We start from the raw sequence: 26,655 nt of genomic DNA, 5'->3' as shown, positions 1-26,655 counted from the left end.
GGGGGGGGGGGGAGGGAGTGAAAGTTACTTCGCGTGGAAAGTTCAACGTTTCTGAACAGGAAAAGGTGTAGATTAGTACTTCATATCATACATGCATAGCAGAAATAATACGTTTATTTTAAAAGTATGATTGTTAATAACTTTTTAACGAAAGACGAGCGACGGCTAAAACATGTTGGAGGTTACTCAGGGTCATGACCTTGACAACATATGTCAAGATCAAAGTCATTGGAGGGGGGTCCCCTCATCGACACATTTACCAAAAATCATCTCATTTTTACTTCTCAGACAATACTGATAATCTTCTGGTTCAGTACGATCTATGCAAAACAAAAAAAAACGTAAAATAGGACAATGTTTTGTTTTAAATTTATGTTTTGTCTTTTAGGCATGAATCAGTTGATGTGGTATTATGCGGACTTAGAAAAAAAGAAATGCTATCACGCATCCGATGAGCTGCCGGATTTCGATAATCAGGAGAAAGCGTGCTCTATATGGAGAAGATTTGCCAAGTACGAAAGCCGAAAATAGGTATTTATTTCCACAGCTGAGAGATTTTTAAATTTGATTCATGCTTTCAGCTTGTTCGAGACATCACAATCTCTCTTTTGGGCAAGTTTTGGTATGATTGATTTAATGTCGTTCGACCTGACAGGCATTAAGAGCTTCACAAGATTCTGGGCGCTCCTCATGTTTGGTTCTTATTCCGTGATAAACATTATTGTGCTATTGAATATGTTGATCGCTATGATGTCTAATTCTTATCAAATTATTTCGGTAGAATCAGTTAATTTTTAAAAATATCTTGTCAGAATAAATATAAATAAAGATTATTCAAGAAAGGGCAGAGTGTCTGTATGGATAAATTGAAGAGAAAATTTGCGAATTTATTTTAGAAAAGAAAAATTCTCTCTAAATTTCTCTCAATAAGGATATATTTCCTTTTAAATTATTTAAATAGATTTTCGTTGAAGCTTTCTTTTACATTTATATTTAAGATGTAAAAAAATTTAATTTGAAATTTTGAACATAAAAATTAAAAATATGTACAAAGGTTTTCTATTATCGAAGAGAGAAACACGTAAATGGTCTCGTTTAAGTTTAGTGTATAGGGCAAAGTATTTTGAAAAAAACTAGACTAAAATATAGCAGATTGTTTCCTTAAGCCCATTCTACATTGGTCGTATCGTAGACGTCGCAGGTCACAAATTTGTTACAACAGCCAATCCGACGTGTCAATTAGAAGTCTCACGACGCTTACGATGCTACGATACGACCAATGTAGAATGGGCTTTAGAAATCACGGAATCATAACAAATCGCAAAATATACGAAATTTTCTAATTTGTTTTTAATAACAAAGAATTTATATGCACTACTCAACAAAATTAAATCACCTGTTCCACTCTGCAAAAATAGGCAAATTTCAAGATAGAATGACTTCGTCAAAAATCATCGTATCGACATTTTTGAAAAAAGCATTTAAAGCTTGAAATCTCTACTTTTCAGATCGGTACTTCAAAAAACGGTCTTGCTGATATTTTATAAAGTTACACAAACATAAATGAAGATGCATCAAATCTTAAAATTTTATACGAAATTTACGAAGCAAAAGAGATCATTTTTACTTCAACGTTAAGTAACTCCGTGAAAAATATCGTACAGAGGTCGAAAAAAAGCAAAAGGTAAAGATTCACTCTTTCGAAAGCTGTAAACCAAATTTGTACACAATTTTTAATTCGCGCCGTGCAACTTCACAGTAAAAAATTTTGAGATCTGATGCATTTCCATTTATGTTTGTGTAACTTTATGAAATATCAGTAATACCGTTTTTTAAAGTACCGATCTGAAAAGTAGATTTCGAACTTTAAAATGTTTTTTAAAAAATCTCGATATGATGATTTTTGACGAAGTTATTCTATCTCGAAATTTGTCTATTTTTGTAGAGTAGAATAGGTGATATTTCAATTTTGTTGAGTAGTATATTTTAAATTGTATAATGTATATTACAAATTAATTCTTTATACATCTCAGATATAATAATAAATAACATTTAAATGGAGAATTGCGTTCATTTGTTCCTTTCTCTGAAATAAGTTCGTAAATTTTACCTTTAATTTGACCATATAAATCTCTTTGTCTTTAATTAATTTTTTAGAGTATAATTATTTAATTTGTTAAACGCTATTAATAAGAGTCGGTAGAGCTACTAGATGTATTTTGCTATTTAATATATATTTATTGCTATAAAACTTTCTATACGTTTATATTTAATTTATATATAATATTCCTTAAAATTGGCGTTTAACATCTCACATTAATTGTTTATTTTTAGGAAAGATCTGATACAGAATGGAAATTTGCCAGGAGCCATTTATGGATGAGTTATTTCGAGGATGGCGATACTGTACCACCACCATTTAATATGATTCCAACAAATAAAACTTTCCGAAAGTTATTCAAATGTGAAGGCAGCGATCGTTCCACAAGATCTTTTATAGTAAATAATTTTTATCTATCTAAAGTATTTCGAAATAACAGAATGTCCTTTTCATTAATTTTATTTATTTCATTTACATTTTCTAACAAAACTTACAAGACTTATTTGATACTATAATTAATTTTTGTGTACGTTTTACATTGAACAATTATAAATAAGAAGCTTTTGACGAATTATATTCTCTCTTTATTACAAAAAGTAAAATAACAAAATTGTATTCTTCAATCAATTTTAAATGGATTTCATTTTTACAGACTTTTAATTAAAAATAATACAATATATAGAAGAAAGAATCTCCTAAGAAATTAACAATTTTGTTGATAATTTTGAAAGTTGTAACGTTTAATTGTATTCACGCCGGCTGAAAGAATGCGTACATTAGATAACTCTTTTTTATTAATATCAAAGTCAACGCATTTTGCAATTGATAACAATTTTTTATATTAAAATAAGATAAATCTTTAGATTAGGGGACCCCCTCAATGTTCTTGACCTTAAACATTGGGTTCTCAAGGACATGATCCTGAGTAACCTCCAACAGGTTTTTTCCGTCGCTCGCCCTTCGTTAAAAAATTATGAACAAAAGAAAGTTTCAAAAATAATAGTAGGGGAGGCCGAGAGGCTTAATGTGGATTTACTCGAGCGTCGTGGGGACCTATTGGATTGTGAAGATTAGATGCTAAAAAGAAAAAAAGGTTATATGATGTATGCCGTTTCAGTGGTGGGGCGAGCGTGTACAGGCTATCAAAAAAAACAGTGACAATGAAATACTCGAGCGTGTCAGATATTAATAGTGTAAGCGACCCATGTGTTTCTGATAACGGATAAATATTAATCTGACGGTTTACGTGGTGGGGTTAGCTGTAGGAAGGGGTCAAAAAAAAGGGGAAAAAAAAATTTCCTCCAGCGCATCAGATTTTTGAAATGTACACTTTTCTACATGTAATTAACACACCATACCTTAATCTGACGCGCTCGAGTTTTCGAACGATCGATTTTTTTTATTTACTAATCCCCTGGACCCCCGGCTCTATATAGAGGTTTAATATTTGGTGGGGGTTCTTATTAGGGTGCAAGCTTTCCCCCTTTATGTTATTCTAACGCGCTCGAGTAAATCTCAAAATCCTCCCCTACTATAACGTCTTATTTCTGTATATACAATATTAACTACAATTTTGCACACATGTTTTGATTTTCCACGCGAAGCAACTCTAACCCTCTCCCCTAAGTTCCCATCGTCCGTACAGTTTATAAAGATACACGTTTAGAGAACGTGCAAATACTTCATGCAAAGTAGTGATTCTCTATTCTGTCTTCTAAGGTTCTAAATCAGTAATATATATATATACACATATCTAAGAATATAATTAGTACAGTTGTTTCCTTTCTAGAATTCTGTTATTATTAAATATGCATTTATATGAATAATTCTTTACTATTATTGACAATATTGATTCTTTATGGAATTACTTATGTAAAAAAAAAATAATTCGCAGTAAAATAAAATTCCATAAAGAATCAAAGTGTATGCGTGAATGCAGTAGGTTCCGTCCCCTCTGCAGGGGGGGCCCCACACTACTGTAGGATATTTATTTTCAAAGGAATTGTTTGTCAGGTGATTGTTAGCAATAAAACACTTTTTTGTTTAACACTATAACACAGAAACTGTTTTATTATTCACCGAAGTCAAAACAGATGTAAGTGACGCAGCTGTTACAGATACTCACACACAGCGCGTTACAGAAGAACAAATTGCGCACGGTTACGCACCAAAACTGACGGCGCGGTCACACGCTCCAAATGCTAAACACCGCGATTATGCGTTTTACAAATATTCCTCAAGGGAAAGACTATAGGCATCAAGCCCACGAACGACCCGAATACGAATTCGAACAAGTGCTTCGCTACGGCTTTGCACCTGCCCGTGGTTACTTTCCGCGTAGTGACTACCTTTCAAGTCAACGGCTACTTTTCGAGTGCTTGCCTCGCGTCTCTTCTCGGAGCACTTGCTATTTCCCGAATATTCTCGAAGGTCATGCTCCGATCACGTGATCACAGCTGATTCGACGTTTTCGTCTTTGTTCGCAGAGCTGATCAACATAAACATATACTGTCGCTTCAGAATATGCCCATATAAGGCAATAACGTAAGACAATTCTACCGATACATAATAACGAAACATATACTTCTAGAAATTTCTTACACTACTGTTAGGCTGGAGTCAGGGTGCCGTCCCATGGCGCGTATCGCCGTATACACGCGTATTCGCGTATCGAAGATATCCAACCAATAGCTAACATTCCGCCGTTTTACGTACGCGATAATATTGTCCTTAATGTCCCATGGAGCGGTTGTCTCTACTCTGTCGCTCTGATAGTCGTTTTCAATTCGTGACTGCGCATGTCAAACAAACCTTGTTTCTGTTTGATTGAATTAAAAAAGATAAAACGTGCCAAAAATTTATCCTATGTGACTTACGATGACCGAGCGAGTGTGCTGTGTTCGAAATTGTTTCAATCCTCAAGAAAAAGAAAATCGAAGAAGTTTAAGAACAAAGAACTTGGTTATAACCGATGCGCGCATGCGCAAACTTTCACACAATGTGCAATGCCACTGCGCATTGTGTGAATAACCGCGGACGTTTTTTGACCTACCCCCACCACGCTAGTTTACTCTCCTGGTTCCATCCTGGTTCTAGTCTTCTTGATGCCTATATTGTTGCACGTGTATTTCGACTTTCTACACGAAATGAGAACTACTTCACAGCAACAAATGGATTAGATTAGATTATTTTTAACAGTAGTAGAGTCCTCCCGCAGAGGGGAGGGAGCAGAACTTACTGCTTTTACGTATACACTTTACAACATAAAGCCCAACATAAACGTAATCAGTAAGCGAATAGACCAATCACAGTTGAGAACGTAAGCGGCGACTGCTTACGTTCTCAACTGTGATTGGTCAATTCGCTTACTGATTACGTTTACGGCCTTACGTTTTTCTATGTGCCATGGGCTTAAAACGACATGGTAGGTGCGAGCTCTTTCGCAGAGGAAAAGGTGGGGTAAGAGTTCCATACATATATGGCAGAAATGATACGTTATTTTTGGAACTTTCTTTTGTTCATAACTTTTTAATGAAGGGCGAACGATGGCTAAAACCTGTTGGAGGTTATTCGGAATCATGTCCTTAACAATATATATCAAGGTCAAAGTCATTGGGAGGGTCCTTAATCTAAAGATTTATCAAAACAAAACTATTTTATTTCAGAAAAAATCTCGAGAGAAAGCTATGACTCGACATAACACTGTAGTACGTCTACTTATACGTCGTTACGTAACGGCAGAACAAACGAAACGGGATGAGTTCGGTATCACGGAGGATGATGTCAGAGAAATTCGCCAGGATATTTCAAGTTTTCGATATGATCTAGTCGATATCCTTAGGAAAAACGGAATGTGCACACCAACACTCGACAAAGAAGAAACAAATAGTCAGTATACTTACACGTAATAAACCTATCATTTCTTACTCTAAAAAAAAAAATAAAAATTTTACTCTAAAAAAAGAACGAACATCTACCTCTTACCTCTTTTGTTCAAGAGTAACAAATTTTCACTCTTTTTTCAAGATTGGCTTAATTTTTACTTCAAAAGATTTTTAAAGACTTACACTGAAAAATAAATTCATGTAATTTTATACAAAAATTACATTTACAGTTTGTAACTGGAAATTTACATGGATTTTTTTCAATAGACCTTCAGATCAATTCGCCTATGAAATCGGTCCCAAATGTGCAGATCATTGCGAGTACTAGCTTTAATGCATTTTAAAATACACTTACAAAATATAATTTTCTATACTTTTAAAGTACCCGGAAAAAAAGGCAGAGTGATGGAACGTCGACTCCAGAAAGATTTCCAGATTGGTATTGTGGAGGGCATTGTGCAAGCTGTTATTCAAAGCGAAAAAGAGCCAAAGGACGTGTTCAGTCAAATTGCAAAGGCGATTGGACGGAAAGGGAGCGGAGCCGGTAAAAAGGACTGGAACGCCGTAGTAAGGCAAAGCACCATTGCCATGGATCCTATCGGAAGTACAAATGAAGCGGTGCAACGTCAAACCCGGCGTAGTTTACGTCGCCAGCTGCAACACCAGCCGAATTCTGACCTAGCGTCCATGGATCCAAAACGGCTACTCGACTATAATCCGAATCTCTCGGACTTCACTCCGATTACTAGAATAGCCTACGCCAAGTTCATGCTAAGTAAGAAGCAACCGGATGAGCAGCCCAATGGTAAATTTATGTTTAAATTCTTTGCTATGGCATGGGTATTCTCTGATTCATTTTTGGTTTTCAATTGAAACTTTATGTATAGAGACATCAAAATAAATTCCAGATTGCATCTTGCATTTGATTCTTTTTTAATGATTCTTTTCTATGAATTTTTCCAAATTTGACTCAATTTTCTTATTAAAAATTTAACAAATTTACATGTACATACTTCACAATTCTGATGTTTATTTAACTTCGAAATAATTGCATAAGAATTTTTTTAATCTTGAATCTTTCCAATGTTTACTTTCTAAGAACCTCATAATATATAAATTATTAATCAAGTTTTATTGCTGTCAGACTGAAGAAAAGAAAGAGACTTGCAACGAAACTTCTCGAAATGTCAATTTTGATTTTAATGAAACTTTGTGAATTTGTAGCTTACATAAAGAGATAAATTTAGAAAATATCTGTTGCGGCCAAAAAACGGTTTGAAGGGATTAATTAATTAATAATTATTTAACAACTTTTTTCAAAATTTTCGAAAAAAAAATTGTTCTAAATAATTATTCTAAAAACGCGAATAAATACAACTAATTTTGTTGCAAAACTTTGTATAAAACATTTTTTTATATCTCAAATAGTTTTAACGGGAAAAGCTGAAAACCGTGTTGTACACGTAAGGAGTAATTTCACCCCTTCAAAACGTTTTTTGACCGCAACCGATATTTTTTATAAGGTGTACAAATAAGTTTTAAAGCGTTTTTAATCTTAATAAAATTTAATATTTATTAAAAAAATATGTAAATAACAAGGCTCAATAAATTTAAAAAATAATTAATATAAAACAGGGCTACGAGCCAACATTAGTTAAAATATAAAGGTCTTAGTAATAAACTGTCATTAATTAAAAATAAATAAATATAAAGTTTAATAAAATTCAAAAACAGACGTTTCGACCTTAATTAGGTCATTTTCAATGTTAACGATGTACAAACAATGATAATATAAAAATTCAAACGAAACATATGTAAAAACCTCAATCAAATACGAAAAACATGTATATAATTTCTGTGATATGGGTATTTTCAATCTCACTCGCTGTTGAAAACATAATTATATCGGCGTGCAAGAGTCCATCAACAAAGCAAGACATCAAATAATGTAAATTGTGACTCCACATTTCTAAATCAAATAGTAATAAAACAATGTCAGTAATAGATAAAAATAATAAAAAAAGAAATATAACGAACATATAATATAAGAGTCAATTGATCAGTAAAAAAGTCAATTCACAAGGCAATAAATTGAAATGAATATAATGTAAAACTACAACGAAAGTCACTTATATCCATTTTGTTAATTTAGTAACAAATAAATTAAAAAAAATCAATTACCTTGTAATTGCATCAATATAACAATTATAATTAATATAAGTTAGAACAATGCGAAGAGAGACCCATTTTAAGATGTTGACAATAAACAATTTAAAATCAGAATAACCGAACATCTCAAGTACAAAGGAAATACAAATGGAAATAAGGGGAAAAATTAGGAAGGGGTAAAAGTGTAATGAAGTGGGAATAAAAGTGAAAAAGATAAGGAAAATTACGAAGGAGAAAGAGAGTTTATTATCTGAGAATAAGATTCTGGTAAAGCCTCTGTATCATTTTGTTTATTTAGACCCTGTTTTTGCCTTTTGATGTGAATCATTTCAGACACCAATCTCTTATTATAAGAAGATTCAATGTCTAAAATTTGGACATCATTCCATTTAAAATTGTGGTCAAAGTTAATACGGTGGTCGGTAATAACAGAAGGAGAACCTGTCCTTTTTCTAATGTCAGACATATGTTCTTTTAGTCTGGTACTTAGTTTCCTTTTTGTTTGACCAACGTAGCTGGCTTCACAATCATCACAGGTAATCTTATAAATAACATTGTTATTAGAAAGATGTTCTAATTTATCTTTACCTCTTTTAATAAAGCTTTTTAAGGTGTTAGGAATTGAAAAGGCTAATTACACTGAAACATGCTGGATATGGGAAGGAAACTTTCAGATATGGATTTAACGTAAGGTATTGTAAAATATTTATCTTTCACATGAAAATTCTGAATATTCTGTTGGTTATGTATATGATATTTAATTCTTTGATCAATGGTGGAGAAAATAAGGGAAAGAGGATAGGAATTGTTTAAAAAAATTTTTATGGCTTCTGTTATATTATACAAAATAAATATTCTTCCCAGGTCAAATAAATAATGAGCTATATTTGTTGTTACTATTCAATAAATTTATTACAATCAGTAGAAATTAATTCGGAACGTTTCGACTTTACAAAGTCATCATCAGCCGCATAAACCCCAATCTAATTAATAAGCTTACATATCAAACGCAAAAAAACCAAATCAAAATTACAAAACTCGCAAATTCTCCAATATATACATTACATCCTGACAATCGCAAAATTTTTTTGAAACGATATAATCGCTCCAATGTTTGATGGTAGTAGTCAATTTACTTGAACGATGAAAAAACCCGTTATAATCCATTCTTCGTTTTTAGATGAGGAAGATTAATCCAAATGAAATTTCCAGTCCATTAGTCAAAGTTAAAATACACGGAGCCAATACATGGATATCATGCCGTCAGATTTGTATACAGGGTGTCATTAATCGAGCGGATCACTTCTCAGGAGCAGGTAGAGTAGACCGAACTGAGTCGAAAAGTCTTATACCATTTTTCAGTTGACGCAATATTTAACGAGATATTAATTTTTAAATATAACCGAATAAGCGCGTTCGTCCGGCCTACTACTGCCAAGCGTGTACGCCTGTCAATCGCTCTCTACGCGCGCGAATCGCGAGGAGTGGGGATAGGCTGGCAGGCGCACCGCGGAGGCTCGCGGCGGTGTACGCGGCGCGGGACGCTTCCCACTCCCAGCGCGCCAAGCTAACAAAATGGCGGATATTCGGCGCTTTATAAATAATATCTTGAAAATTGAGAAAATGTATACCGGCGTGGTTTCCCAGATAGTAAAATGCTAACAGTATGTCAACAGTATACCAGTAAACTTGATCATGACGTTACAGCAGATATCAAGCTGCTGCTTCCTCATTAAACTTAGTTTCTAACAGCTTAGTCTGCCAACATAATACAACGATAGAAATACAACAAAAATCAATCATTATTTGCTATCACATCGTGTCACGACAGCGAAAACGCGATAAAAACGTTTTTGCTGTTAGTACTTAATTATGTCAGGTCGTGCGGTATCTTTGCCACCTTTTTGCTGTCATGATATGACAACGAGTGTGCCAGATTTCTAACTATACATTTTGTTGATTTAACATGTCGTCATGTTTTATATCAAGTTTTGATATATTTTTTGTTAATTTATTTTGCCAGCATGTAATGTTCGAATTCTGCTTGTTTTATTCCGATAACGTTTGTTGAATTTTTACAGAATTTTTGCTAGTGTATTACAGGTCTGCTCTATGGTATTTTTGCTGTATTTCTGTTAGCGTTATACTGAAATGGTAAACCGTGTTCGACCGCTGCTCGATTTTTACCATTATAATACGTAGCATAAATTTGCAATGCGTGCTTTTGGCAGGTTCGGCTACCAGAAGAAACTTTATTGCTGCTTACAATTTTGCTTGGAAGCACGAGAAGAAAAATGCACTGCCGGTGAGAACAGAAAGATGTTTGACTCACGCATCGCCGCGCATGCGCGATCTAAGCAAGCTCGAGGCTGCAGAAAAGTTCAGGGGGAGACCGGCAGTAAGTGGTTGCGGGACGCGGTGAGGTAACGGAGTTATCGTGAGATGGCTGAAGTGTATTTTAAAATTGTTTTATCGAGAGAATATTCTTTGTGAAGAGAATCGGTACTGACTAAAATTTGCGTCCTCTCTTAGTACTGGAGAATGATATATTTTTTTGTATGACGCTACTCATGTTCATGAAAGTTCGGACACCCGCATAAATTTCATCGAATAATTATGTAAAAGATTAAGACACTATAAAAAAGCAATTGTATTGTTTTTAAAATATATTTTAAATCACTTTTACATACTAGTAATTGCAAAAGTTTTATAAATCTTTTTTAACTTTATATGCCAAAATGTTTTATCTTTATTTCATAAAACATCGATAGTATATTCGGTAAATTTCAAAAATTCGCGAGTCAAGAAATAATTTCTTTTGTGGCAAGGAACTGATAGAGCGCTATCATTTCCACACCACCTTGCGGTAGATAGCATGGCGCATTTTTTTTAAAGTGGTATCCCCAGTAGGTCTAATCCACTCTTGCATTTTAATGCAAGAATTGTTCGAAGTGCCTTCCTCGTTCTCGCAAACAGAGATCGGCTCTTCGAGTAATGTTGCGCGTAGAGCGGTGCGCCATTTCTGGCGTAATGGTATTGAAAGCTGCGACAATTGCTTGTCGCATCTCAGCTTCAGTACCATCACGATTATGCTCGACTAAATGTTTGATGTGACCCCAAACGAAATAGTCGAGCACGTTAAGATCCGGCGACCGCGCCGGCCAAGTGATTGGGCCACGTCGACCTATCCACCTGTCCGGATAGCGCGTATCTAAAAAATTGCGTACGTACCGTGCAAAATGCGCAGGAGCCCCGTCGTGTTGGAAAATGAGTTGCTCCCGATCCCGAAGAGGAACGTCTTCGAGAAGGGCTGGCAACTCGTTTTCCAAAAAATTGACGTAGATCTCTCCTGTTAAACGTGGCGGGAGAAAAAAGGGACCAATCTGAAAATTGTTACAAGTGTGACTAATAATGCGAGAGAGAGAGAGAGAGAGAGAGAGAGAGAGATAATTTTTTTAAATCATAAGCTTATTATTATTTACGACTTGGTTCGCTATTACTCCTGCCCACACGTTTATCGTCCAACGGTACTGAAACGCACCTTGCCGAACAACGTGCGGATTTTCATCTGCCCAGAATAAATGATTCCGGGAGTTGAACACGCCATTCGGTGTGAAGGATGCTTCGTCCGTCCACAGGATGCGGTCGGGAAAAAGGTCATTCCGCCGACACTGCGCGAGCAATCCTACATTACATTCCGCCGTTAATATTTCTTAAGAAAACAGCGAGAATATTATGATAAAAATAATGAAAATACCTTCACAAAAGCAGATGCGCGGCAATAAATCTCGCTCAAGAAGTTGCTGCACCCGCTGAAAGTGATACGGGTGCAGTTGGTTCTCGCGTAGAGTACGGTGCACCACAAATCGAGAAACCCCGAGCGCATGAGCCGCACGGCGTATACTATTCCTGGGGTTCTCCTCGAATGCTTCCAGGATTCTCTCCTCCACGTTTACGCGAACGCGCATTCTGCCACCATTGTGGTGTGGAATCCGCAACACGGATCCTGTCTCCCGTAAACGTCGGATACATCTTAAGATGACGTTATACGTAGGATGTGCGCGTCCAGGAAATTGTTCTGCGTAGAGACGGGCGGCAAACCGAGCATTTCTACCAGCTTCACCGTACACAATTACCATATCAGCGTACTCTTGAGCACTATAATTTTCCATCTTGCACGAAATGGGCGCAGTGTCGTGTTTGTTTATCAAGACACATTAAATTCGGAGTAGCGCTAGACGGAAACAAAAGAAATTGTTAACATATGAACATCGCCACTCGTGCCGGTCATTGGTCTGCGTAATCGCGATGTGTTTATTTAAACGACACTTCGTACGAGATGGAAAATTATAGTGCTCAAGAGTACGCTGATATGGTAATTGTGTACGGTGAAGCTGGTAGAAATGCTCGGTTTGCCGCCCGTCTCTACGCAGAACAATTTCCTGGACGCGCACATCCTACGTATAACGTCATCTTAAGATGTATCCGACGTTTACGGGAGACAGGATCCGTGTTGCGGATTCCACACCACAATGGTGGCAGAATGCGCGTTCGCGTAAACGTGGAGGAGAGAATCCTGGAAGCATTCGAGGAGAACCCCAGGAATAGTATACGCCGTGCGGCTCATGCGCTCGGGGTTTCTCGATTTGTGGTGCACCGTACTCTACGCGAGAACCAACTGCACCCGTATCACTTTCAGCGGGTGCAGCAACTTCTTGAGCGAGATTTATTGCCGCGCATCTGCTTTTGTGAAGGTATTTTCATTATTTTTATCATAATATTCTTGCTGTTTTCTTAAGAAATATTAACGGCGGAATGTAATGTAGGATTGCTCGCGCAGTGTCGGCGGAATGACCTTTTTCCCGACCGCATCCTGTGGACGGACGAAGCATCCTTCACACCGAATGGCGTGTTCAACTCCCGGAATCATTTATTCTGGGCAGATGAAAATCCGCACGTTGTTCGGCAAGGTGCGTTTCAGTACCGTTGGACGATAAACGTGTGGGCAGGAGTAATAGCGAACCAAGTCGTAAATAATAATAAGCTTATGATTTAAAAAAATTATCTCTCTCTCTCTCTCTCTCTCGCATTATTAGTCACACTTGTAACAATTTTCAGATTGGTCCCTTTTTTCTCCCGCCACGTTTAACAGGAGAGATCTACGTCAATTTTTTGGAAAACGAGTTGCCAGCCCTTCTCGAAGACGTTCCTCTTCGGGATCGGGAGCAACTCATTTTCCAACACGACGGGGCTCCTGCGCATTTTGCACGGTACGTACGCAATTTTTTAGATACGCGCTATCCGGACAGGTGGATAGGTCGACGTGGCCCAATCACTTGGCCGGCGCGGTCGCCGGATCTTAACGTGCTCGACTATTTCGTTTGGGGTCACATCAAACATTTAGTCGAGCATAATCGTGATGGTACTGAAGCTGAGATGCGACAAGCAATTGTCGCAGCTTTCAATACCATTACGCCAGAAATGGCGCACCGCTCTACGCGCAACATTACTCGAAGAGCCGATCTCTGTTTGCGAGAACGAGGAAGGCACTTCGAACAATTCTTGCATTAAAATGCAAGAGTGGATTAGACCTACTGGGGATACCACTTTAAAAAAAATGCGCCATGCTATCTACCGCAAGGTGGTGTGGAAATGATAGCGCTCTATCAGTTCCTTGCCACAAAAGAAATTATTTCTTGACTCGCGAATTTTTGAAATTTACCGAATATACTATCGATGTTTTATGAAATAAAGATAAAACATTTTGGCATATAAAGTTAAAAAAGATTTATAAAACTTTTGCAATTACTAGTATGTAAAAGTGATTTAAAATATATTTTAAAAACAATACAATTGCTTTTTTATAGTGTCTTAATCTTTTACATAATTATTCGATGAAATTTATGCGGGTGTCCGAACTTTCATGAACATGAGTAGCGTCATACAAAAAAATATATCATTCTCCAGTACTAAGAGAGGACGCAAATTTTAGTCAGTACCGATTCTCTTCACAAAGAATATTCTCTCGATAAAACAATTTTAAAATACACTTCAGCCATCTCACGATAACTCCGTTACCTCACCGCGTCCCGCAACCACTTACTGCCGGTCTCCCCCTGAACTTTTCTGCAGCCTCGAGCTTGCTTAGATCGCGCATGCGCGGCGATGCGTGAGTCAAACATCTTTCTGTTCTCACCGGCAGTGCATTTTTCTTCTCGTGCTTCCAAGCAAAATTGTAAGCAGCAATAAAGTTTCTTCTGGTAGCCGAACCTGCCAAAAGCACGCATTGCAAATTTATGCTACGTATTATAATGGTAAAAATCGAGCAGCGGTCGAACACGGTTTACCATTTCAGTATAACGCTAACAGAAATACAGCAAAAATACCATAGAGCAGACCTGTAATACACTAGCAAAAATTCTGTAAAAATTCAACAAACGTTATCGGAATAAAACAAGCAGAATTCGAACATTACATGCTGGCAAAATAAATTAACAAAAAATATATCAAAACTTGATATAAAACATGACGACATGTTAAATCAACAAAATGTATAGTTAGAAATCTGGCACACTCGTTGTCATATCATGACAGCAAAAAGGTGGCAAAGATACCGCACGACCTGACATAATTAAGTACTAACAGCAAAAACGTTTTTATCGCGTTTTCGCTGTCGTGACACGATGTGATAGCAAATAATGATTGATTTTTGTTGTATTTCTATCGTTGTATTATGTTGGCAGACTAAGCTGTTAGAAACTAAGTTTAATGAGGAAGCAGCAGCTTGATATCTGCTGTAACGTCATGATCAAGTTTACTGGTATACTGTTGACATACTGTTAGCATTTTACTATCTGGGAAACCACGCCGGTATACATTTTCTCAATTTTCAAGATATTATTTATAAAGCGCCGAATATCCGCCATTTTGTTAGCTTGGCGCGCTGGGAGTGGGAAGCGTCCCGCGCCGCGTACACCGCCGCGAGCCTCCGCGGTGCGCCTGCCAGCCTATCCCCACTCCTCGCGATTCGCGCGCGTAGAGAGCGATTGACAGGCGTACACGCTTGGCAGTAGTAGGCCGGACGAACGCGCTTATTCGGTTATATTTAAAAATTAATATCTCGTTAAATATTGCGTCAACTGAAAAATGGTATAAGACTTTTCGACTCAGTTCGGTCTACTCTACCTGCTCCTGAGAAGTGATCCGCTCGATTAATGACACCCTGTATACAAATCTGACGGCATGATATCCATGTATTGGCTCCGTGTATTTTAACTTTGACTAATGGACTGGAAATTTCATTTGGATTAATCTTCCTCATCTAAAAACGAAGAATGGATTATAACGGGTTTTTTCATCGTTCAAGTAAATTGACTACTACCATCAAACATTGGAGCGATTATATCGTTTCAAAAAAATTTTGCGATTGTCAGGATGTAATGTATATATTGGAGAATTTGCGAGTTTTGTAATTTTGATTTGGTTTTTTTGCGTTTGATATGTAAGCTTATTAATTAGATTGGGGTTTATGCGGCTGATGATGACTTTGTAAAGTCGAAACGTTCCGAATTAATTTCTACTGATTGTAATAAATTTATTGAATAGTAACAACAAATATAGCTCATTATTTATTTGACCTGGGAAGAATATTTATTTTGTATAATATAACAGAAGCCATAAAAATTTTTTTAAACAATTCCTATCCTCTTTCCCTTATTTTCTCCACCATTGATCAAAGAATTAAATATCATATACATAACCAACAGAATATTCAGAATTTTCATGTGAAAGATAAATATTTTACAATACCTTACGTTAAATCCATATCTGAAAGTTTCCTTCCCATATCCAGCATGTTTCAGTGTAATTAGCCTTTTCAATTCCTAACACCTTAAAAAGCTTTATTAAAAGAGGTAAAGATAAATTAGAACATCTTTCTAATAACAATGTTATTTATAAGATTACCTGTGATGATTGTGAAGCCAGCTACGTTGGTCAAACAAAAAGGAAACTAAGTACCAGACTAAAAGAACATATGTCTGACATTAGAAAAAGGACAGGTTCTCCTTCTGTTATTACCGACCACCGTATTAACTTTGACCACAATTTTAAATGGAATGATGTCCAAATTTTAGACATTGAATCTTCTTATAATAAGAGATTGGTGTCTGAAATGATTCACATCAAAAGGCAAAAACAGGGTCTAAATAAACAAAATGATACAGAGGCTTTACCAGAATCTTATTCTCAGATAATAAACTCTCTTTCTCCTTCGTAATTTTCCTTATCTTTTTCACTTTTATTCCCACTTCATTACACTTTTACCCCTTCCTAATTTTTCCCCTTATTTCCATTTGTATTTCCTTTGTACTTGAGATGTTCGGTTATTCTGATTTTAAATTGTTTATTGTCAACATCTTAAAATGGGTCTCTCTTCGCATTGTTCTAACTTATATTAATTATAATTGTTATATTGATGCAATTACAAGGTAATTGATTTTTTTTAATTTATTTGTTACTAAATTAACAAAATGGATATAAGTGACTTTCGTTGTAGTTTTACATTATATTCATTTCAATTTATTGCCTTGTGAATTGACTTTTTTACTGATCGGTTGACTCTTATATTATATGTTCGTTATATTTCTTTTTTTATTATTTTTATCTATTACTGACATTGTTTTATTACTATTTGATTTAGAAATGTGGAGTCACAATTTACATTATTTGATGTCTTGCTTTGTTGATGGACTCTTGCACGCCGATATAATTATGTTTTCAACAGCGAGTGAGATTGAAAATACCCATATCACAGAAATTATATACATGTTTTTCGTATTTGATTGAGGTTTTTACATATGTTTCGTTTGAATTTTTATATTATCATTGTTTGTACATCGTTAACATTGAAAATGACCTAATTAAGGTCGAAACGTCTGTTTTTGAATTTTATTAAACTTTATATTTATTTATTTTTAATTAATGACAGTTTATTACTAAGACCTTTATATTTTAACTAATGTTGGCTCGTAGTCCTGTTTTATATTAATTATTTTTTTATATTTATTTATTTAGAAACGAAAACACACTTAATTATCAAAATAATCCCCGTCATTATCTATGATCTTTAACTATTTTTCGGGTAGCTTGCGAATTACAGAAGCGAAGAAGGTTTCGTCTTTCGATGTGATAAAATTATACACCCATTTTCGCACTTCTTCAAATGTTCGAAAGTGTACACCGGACAAAAGGCGTTTTGCGTTGACCAGAATAAATGATAATCTGAAGGAGCTATGTCTGAGCTATACGCCGGGTGGGATAGAATTTCCCAACCAAACGCTAGCAACATTTCCTTCACAGGTTTATGATTTATCAACATGAGACCTAGCTTTGTCATGCAGCAATTTCACGGGACGTTTCCTTTGCCAGTAAATGGATACCTAATGTCATTCGATTTCTTAATTTAAACGAATCAATTGTTGACTGTAGCGATCACTATTAACCGTTTCATTCGGGTGGAGCAGCTCATAATATAGCACACACTTCACACGTTCTGCCAGATGCATAGCATAACTTTGCTGCTGTGGATGTTGCGTTTTGGCGTTGTATAGTGGGTTGACCTGAACCCACATAATGTTTTCTCTTTTTAGAATTATCGTAAAAAATTCACTTTTCATCACCAGTCACGATTTTCCTCAACAAAGATTTTCTATGCTGTTTTTTGTACAGATTCAAACACTTCTCAAGACGATCATTTTTGTTTTTTTCACTTAATGCATGCGGCACCCACTTTCCTTCCTTCAGTATCTTTCCCATCTGCTGTAAACGAATTGAAATATCTGGTTGAGTAACTCCAACCCAGATAGCAAATTGCTAGCAGTATGCCAACAAACTTAATCATGATGTTACAGCAGATATCAAGCTGCTGCTTCCTCATTAAGCTTAGTTTCTAACAGCTTATCCTGCCAACTTAACACAACGATAAAAATACAACAAAAATCAATCATTATTTGCTATCACAGCGAAAACGCGGTAAAAACACAGCACAATCTGACATAATCAAGTACTGACAGCAAAAACGTCACAACGTGACGGCAATTTTTGCTGCGTTTTTGCTATCAGTACTTAATTATGTCAAGTCATACGGTGTTTTTACCGCTTTTTTGCTGTCATAATATGACAATAAGTGTGCCAGATTTTTAATTACATTTTGCTGATTTAACATGTCATCATGTTTTATATCAAGTTTTGATCTATTTTTTGTTAATTAATTTTGCCAGCATGTAATGCTCGAATTCTGCTTGCTTTATTTCGGTAATGTTCGATGAATTTTTACAGAATTTTTGCTAGTGTATTATGACGCAGGTTTGCTCTATTTTTGCTGTATTTCTATTAACGCTATATATTGAAACGGTAAACCGTGTTCGACTGCTGCTCGATTTTTGCCATTATTAGCTGCGTTCGGTAATAGCAAATCTGAGGCGTCGGAGTACTCTTACATTATAGCATATGTCACGTGCACTATAGAAAAAGAGCACTCCGACGCCTCAGATTTGCATTGCCGAACGCAGCTATAATATATGTAGCATAAATTTGCAATCTGGCCCGGATTAAGGGGGGGCTTGATGGGGCTGTAGCCCCAGACCCCACGAAAATAGGGACCCCCAATACATTAAGAAAAAAATTTTAATTTTTTGATTAAAATTAAAATTAAAATCATTCGAAATTATTTTTAATCTTAAAAAAAATTAGTTTTTATTCCCTTTTAATATATAGTAATAGTACATGCTGTCCCATACTTTGTAGAAAATTTTTTCAAAATACCTATCTATGTGATCACTTATCACTACTTAACTTCAGCGATCAATTGAGATGCTACATCTTCACCATGATAACTATTTATAGAAATTGTAAAACTTATCTGACACAATATTGAAGAGAAATATATTCAACAATTCCACGAACCAGAAGCATGCTTGGTAATTTCAACATGAACCAATCACGTTAGATAGTTGCATTAATCAATTAAATCTGAAAATAAAATTTTACCATCTTTAAAAACCTACGTGATATTATCGTCATTATTTACTTAATTCTAATGATATGTATGATTTGTAAAAAAAGATTTCTGTTGAAAAAACTTGATTTTTTATACAAATGGTATATGTCAATAGAATTAAATATATAATGAGGATAAAGAAGTGTAAGGATAGTTCCTCTTATCTTAGGTTTTTAAAGATAGAATTTAACTTAATTGGCGCCGACAATTACATATACCAATTTTTTATACAAATGATACATGTTATTAGAATTAAGTAAGTAATGAGGATTGCACCAAGCACGCTTCTGGCTCGTGGAATTAAAAATATTTTTCTTCAATATCGTATCAGATAAGTTTTATAATATGTCATATCTATTCATTATAATTATAAAAGAATTGTTTATTTGTGCTGTATTTTATTTTTAGATTTGTTGAAAGAAAAGTCCTGAAAAGGAAAGGCAAGGATTTAAAAGTAATATAATTAATAGAAAATAGGAATAGGAAAAACTATACCAGATAAAGGTATATCTTTTCAATTCTTTTGTATTCTTTTCATTTCTTTCACTTTTGAGGCATTTGCTTTCCATAAATCTGAATACAAGAATATCCTGATAAATAATGAATCTTTTAAAGGTAAATGAGATATATTCTATTCTATAATAACTTCACTTACGTGTTCCTCTGTGCCATCGATGTGGCAGATTTTCTAACCTTTTTCTAACCTGAGTAGTCATCGAATTTAACGGTTAATATACCTTTACAAGAATATCCTAATAAATAACGAATCTTTTAAAGGTACATGAGATATTCTATTCTATAATAACTTCACTTACGTGTTCCTCTGTGCCATCGATGTGACAGATTTTCTAAACTTTTTCTAACCTGAGTAGTCATCGAATTTAACGGTTAACACTAAACTAATGCCACATTTGCCTCTTGCAATCTGAAGACATCAAATCATATCGCTTGTCAGAATGAGACGGCGAACACCTAGACACCCACTTCCTCGATGACAAACATCTAGATATTCACTTCCTCGAAGGCGAACGCCTACATAGACACTCACTTCCTCGACAGTGCAGTTCCTCAATCAAAGACAATCTCGATCTCTTTTTTTTAAATATATTGAATATATTTACTAAAAATTATTAATTAATTAATAATTATCTGGAGATACAGTAGTGTCTCGGCGCTAATGACAATCTCGATCGATATCAAATCGCGCGCACTTCACAGTCACATTATCGTATACAACTAGCGCTACATTTGCCTCTTGTGCCAAAAATGTCAAAAGGACATCAAATGGAATGCGTGGAATGTGGTCGACGACGTATCTTAAGAAAAAAACGATGTGAAAATTCACAGATCCGGCCTTTGCGTCGCGATATCTCCGCTCGTAGGGCACGTAGAAAAAGAATAAAAGCACTTTTATTATAAAATTTAAGTATTTGCTATCGATTGAGCGTATGTAGAACTTGATCAGTTCAACCGTTACCGAGATCTGATCAGCTCAACCCCCGAATTCATCAGATTCGCGTAAAGGAGGCACGGCAGTACCGCGGCGCTTGGCTTAGCGCCGAGACACTACCATGTCTCCAGATATGATTTTCTGATTTTCCACAATAATTCTTGTATCAAGAAAATTTATGGTATTATCCGTGCCAACTTCCATGGTGAACTGTAATCTTTTGTGTATAGAATTAAATATATTTAGTGTATCAACAATGCCGTCCGAAGGGAGTGCCAAAATGATGTCATCCACATATCGATAGTAGAACAACGGTTTTTTAGGTAATTTACTAATTGCAGACATTTCAAGGTCTTGCATTACTATATCTGCAAGTATAGGAGAAAGAGGTGAACCCATTGGACTGCCAAAAATTTGTTTGTAACAATTGTTGTTAAATGAAAAAAGGGTTGAGTTTAATACCAAATTAATTGCATTAATAAATTCATCTTGAGGAATTTTTATTTTCTTGGCAATATAATTCACACACACACACACACGCACGCACGTAATCGTAGAAGTCGTGTGCCCCTTCGCAGGGGGTTGGGGGAGGTGAGAGTTACTTCGCGTGGAAAGTTTAACGTTTCTAAACGGAAGGAGATGTAAAATAGTACTTGTTATAATACATATATGGCAGAAATAATACGTTAATTTTGAAACTTTTTTTATTAATAACTTTTTAACGGACAGCGACCGCCACCTAAAACCTGCGGGAGGTCACTCAGGGTCATGACCTTGACAACATATGTCAAGGTCAAGATCATCGGAGGGGGCTCCCCTTTTCTAGATATTTACCAATAATTCGTTTGTCTCATCCACAATTTCACCAAAAAAACTTAATTGAAGCCATTAATATACTTCTCAACAATAGTTATCCTCTTCCTTTTATCTTTTATACTATCACTAACAGAATAAAATCTTATATACATAATAATAACTTTTTACACAATGATAACTCTAATGATAAGTTTTTTTCAGTACCCTATGTAAAATCTATTTCTGAAAGTTTTTTACCGATTACAAGCAAATTCACCTGCAAACTAGCTTACTCCATACCAAATACACTCAAAAGTTTCATAAAGAGAGGCAAAGATCAACTTGAGTTATTATCTAATCAAAATGTTGTTTATAAAATCTCTTATGACAATTGTGATGCAAGCTACGTTGGTCGAACAAAACGTAAATTAAATACTGGAATAAATGAGCACATTTCAGACATTAAAAAAAGGACTGGTTCTCCATCAGTCATATCCGACCATCGCACAAGCTTGAGTCACAATTTCAAATGGAATGAAGAAAAAATTTTAGATAATGAAACTTCTTACAATAAAAGACTAATATCTGAAATGATCCACATTAAAAAGCAAAAACATGGCATAAATAGACAAAATGATACCGAAAATTTGCCAGACACCTATTCTCAAATAATACAATCTCTTTCTCCCTCTTAATTTCCCCTTCTCCTTTTCTTCCTTCTCTCCTACAATATTATATCCCTTTTTACAATTCTCCTTCTCCAATTTTTCTGAAAATCATCATTAGATTAGTTTATATCGTCTTTATGTGACAACATCTGTTCCATATCGCTGTTTTAAGTTTCTATAACCAATTAAATTTATTCAATGTTTTATTTGATTTTACTCTAATATTATACGGACGATTCAACAACATTGATTGCTAATATTGAAGTCATTTTCATATAAAATAGGTATTTATATATGTCGAACGAATGTGAATTTATGTGGTATCTGGATTTGTATTGTGTAGTATAACTTCTATTATTTTATATTGTACAATTGTAGTTCCGCATTACGATCTCACCATTTCTCTTCATGAGAATGACTTTCTTATTGGCATACTATCCATGAGATTTGCTATAATGATGAACTACCCGACAATGAAGAAAAAGAGAAGATTTATCCATTGACTTTTTTAAAAACTTGACACCTCTATATTAAAGTTGGTAACTTCTACACAATTATTTTAATACTCACAACAACGACACTATTTTGTGACGAAAAACATCGCTAAAAATGCTACCATCTCGCATTTTAGTTTTTTTAGAAAATTTATATGTAATGCATAATTTTTTAAATATTTTACACGTTTAAACACTGAAAATGACCTAAGAGAGGTCGAAACGTCTGTTATGTTTTATTGTTTATATTTAATTCTTAGTCTAACTTTTGTTTACGTTTTCTATGTACCTTTCGAATTTTTGTCTTATATTAAATGTTTTCAAAATTATTAAAAATATTTTATTATTTGTTTTCTGGCTCGCGTAGCCCTTCTACACATATTATTTTATTAATTTTTGTCATTATTTTAAGCTCCAAGGCTTATAATTATAAAACTGTACAATTCATAAAGATTTATTAAAAATGTTTTTATTTGTTTTGCTCAAATAATCAATATTCGAAATTTTCCTTCATTATATTTATTTTAACATTATCAAGTAAACAATTAATTATTAAATCTTATAGGACTGTACATGTGTGAAACACCAATAAGCAAATGCCTTTAAACAGTCAAGCTGGATCATAGTTAGACCGATTATTGCAAAGAATATTACTAAGGCCTCAGTGGTCTAACTAAGGACGCTCGCACGGAATGTAAGAGATCCGGGTTCGACTGCTGGCCGAGGTAATATTATTCGCAATAAATATTAATTATTTACAGATTTTAAATTTGTCACTCAGTATTATTAAGATCATTATAAGATGCGTAAAGAGCATCAAAAATTATTAAATTGCTAGATAATTTAACTCGTGATATTATTACGGTAATTTTCGTAGTGTTGCGTTTTAACAACTTTACGATAACATCTTAATGATTAGATAACATCTTTAACTCGCTTAGCAATCGAATCTGAATTACTAAAAACGATTGATTTTAATAATTTAGTACAAGATTTTGTAAAATTAACATTGAGAAAAAAAAGTTTAACTAAAGAATGTGTAATGACCTAACTTTTGGATGCGCGGATGCAGCTCGTCGGATTAGTCGTCGCAGGATTCAAAAGAGGTTCGATCGGTGGGAGAGTGCAAGTAAAATCTCAGATGTACGAGTATTAAAATAAAGCGTTGATTTATTATGTGAGGAATGAAAGTGTTTCTATATACAATGTTGTGTCTGAAATGAAGTGTGTATAGACTGTGTGTATGATGGTGTGTAACAGAGATTGCGGCGGATTCCTTATAAGCTAGGTGTGTGTGTATATTTACAATGATGCACACGGTGCGGTAGCTGTTTGGGAAGCCGGCGTGTGCGTGTGCGTGTGTGTGCGTGTATGACGGCGTTCGGCGCCGGTGTGTTTGTGTTGCCTATGCCGGAGATATATTTCTTCGCGGCGCGAGCTAATCCGGGCCGTTTAAAGGCCGGCTCGTATTTACTTGGTTTTTTTCAATATCGTCTGCCGAGACGGCTCGTGTTTCGCGATCAGCTGATGTTCGTTGAAATCGATACGCGAAATCTGTGTGCGACGGTATCGCGGATGTTATATGCCCGCGGATGGTCGCGGCTTAAATCGTTGCGCGCGTACGATGACCCACGACCGAGAACACTCGGTAGAGGCGGAGAACACTCCACCCCGGGCTACTGTGGGTCAACCGCAGCGGCAGAATATGCAGATCTTAGTGACTCGAGTTGACGACCGAGAACTCTCGGTGGAGGCAGAGTACCCTCTACCCCGGGCGTCAACTCGGAGTCCGTACCTTGTACCGGGTTGGCTGTCGGGAACTCCCGACAGAGATAGAGTACGCACTATCCCTGTTTTGCGCCTAGCGGTACTGGAAGGAAGGCTTATATCGTGCTTTGTCGAGAACACTCGACCGGGCTAGAGTACGCTCTGGCTCGTTGTCTGCGGATAAGCTTTTCTGGGATTTCGGAGATGATTTTCGTGCCGGAGCAGGAGACGGAATGTCCCCATTTTCTCGTGAGCGCGATGTTTTATTTTACCACATTTGTCGCGCTCGTATCGTTTCGACTCGCCTCGCGTTTTCCCGTCGCTTCACCGTTTTGCGGCGTTTGACAGTGTCGCCGCGTGGTGGGGAACTCCGTGCGTTGAGCGAGTTCGGCGGGACTCGGCGGTCCTCGGTAACGGTTGCTGTCGCGTACCTGTGAATTATGTTTTATTACTTTATCGGGCGCTATGCGCCCTCATCGCTGCACCGCGTGGCGATGCAGCGGCGTCCGGCCGGTTATTAATGCCAGGGACGATGGGGGATGCATCGTCACAAATGTATGAATTTATTTATTTGTCTCTAGGCCTATTTCTTCATCATATTTATTTGTTTATATATTTGTCTCTAATCATTATGTGATTCAATTTTAATGTTTATTGTTTTGGATTAAATAAACTAATTATACTGCTTTACGTATAGACGTGATCATCTTTTTTAAAAAGATTGAAAAGAAGGGCCCCCTAAAGTTAAATAGCCCCGGGCCCCTCAACTCTTTAATCCGGGCCTGTTTGCAACGTGTGCTTTTGGCAGGTTTGGCTATCTAGGAAGTTGCTGTGCAAGTTCTTTTTGTGTTTGACATGAGTTTTGATCGAATAATGCTTGCAATTGATTATCTGTAACCTTCTGAAGAGCATCACTATGTTCTCTATCACTAACATCAAAATCATCCTCTTTAAAATCGCCTAAACCAAAACTCACGTACTTTTGGATACAACGATACAACATTGTCTCCAAGAACACAACAAATTAATTTATATGCTTTAGCAGCGCTTTTTCCTTGATGAAATTCGTATCGAATGCAATGTCGAATAAATTGCTTGTCACTATTTGAAAACCATTTAATTTTGTGATTAAGTTTCCAATTGTGTGAAGTCAATTGTTTTTTTAATAGTATACATTAAGGGGATGCTAGAGTTACCGGAACACTCATTTCGTAAATAAAAAATGAATGTAATAAAAAATCCTTTTCCAGAATAAAAGAGAAAGCACAAAGAAGTCCGAAAAGTTCAAACCGGCATAAGAATTCCTCAAATATTCATACTACGTAGATTCTTTCTTCACATATATATATATAAATAAATGCAAGCATATGTCCAAACAAAAAAGACTTTTCCGGATTTGACTAATTTATAAGATTATTATGAGACCTTCAAATTATGATTTTGAAGCTTACAAAAGAAATGACACGAGAAATACGATTTAAGTGTACATAACTTCATATTCAAGCGATATATAAGATATAACAGAACAAAAATGTACGTAACGTTTTACTTAATGGTTTATTTAATGTACGTAATATTTTACTTAATATAAAATAATAATCTAACAACGAAAGGACAATAAGAGTCAGATAGTAAATAAAATAAAATAAAGCGGTTAAAACATTTAAATAACATTAACTGTGTATATACATAGAAATAATTGAAATACAATAAATAAATTAGAAGTACTTAGCCGCTTATGATGTTATAAGAATGATAAAAACGCAAATTTGTAAAAAACGCAACTAGTTTCGACTCCAAGGATTGAGTCATCTTCAGACGTCCAAAAAAAAAAGGAAAATTCATTGAATCTCTCCTTCCATATATGCAGTCAAATCATAAAAATATCACCAACTCCTCGATTTTCTTTATTATTGAATAACATTGATAATAAAAGATGGAAAGATCTTATATTAAACCAATGTATCTGTAATCATAAATTAAAACAAAACAATCGTAGGTAACAGTAAGATCTTATATGAAAATTCGGTAAACCTTTACAAAAGGGGACCACCTTCCGATGACCTTGACCTTGACATATGTTGTCAAGGTCATGACCCTGAGTAACCTCCGGCAGGTATTAGCCGTCGCTCGTCCTTCGTTAAAAAGTTATTAACAATCATAGTTGTAACGTATGCTATACATGTATGATATTGAGTACTATTCTACACTTTTCCCTGTTCAGAAACGTTAAACTTTCCACGAGAAGTAACTTTCATCCCCCCCCCC

General features: G+C 35.5%; 1 protein-coding gene across 1 annotated transcript in view; it reads left to right on the top strand.

Moving 5' to 3' along the window:
• trp (transient receptor potential) overlaps window positions 1-26,655 on the top strand; it is a 225,954-nt gene that overhangs the window by 186,418 nt on the left and 12,881 nt on the right. Inside the window, exons 15-19 of the mRNA XM_018550779.1 lie at window positions 389-512; window positions 582-777; window positions 2,335-2,499; window positions 5,767-5,989; window positions 6,368-6,790. Of these exons, the coding sequence (XP_018406281.1) occupies window positions 389-512; window positions 582-777; window positions 2,335-2,499; window positions 5,767-5,989; window positions 6,368-6,790 (1,131 nt within the window). The remainder of the gene's footprint in view (window positions 1-388; window positions 513-581; window positions 778-2,334; window positions 2,500-5,766; window positions 5,990-6,367; window positions 6,791-26,655) is intronic.

This window comes from Cyphomyrmex costatus, unplaced genomic scaffold (genome assembly GCF_001594065.2).
Source record: "Cyphomyrmex costatus isolate MS0001 unplaced genomic scaffold, Ccosl1.0 scaffold129, whole genome shotgun sequence".
In the NCBI taxonomy this organism is placed as follows: Eukaryota; Metazoa; Arthropoda; class Insecta; order Hymenoptera; family Formicidae; genus Cyphomyrmex; species Cyphomyrmex costatus.
Note: the sequence above shows the minus strand (reverse complement) of the source record. Positions and strands in the feature narration are given on the sequence as shown.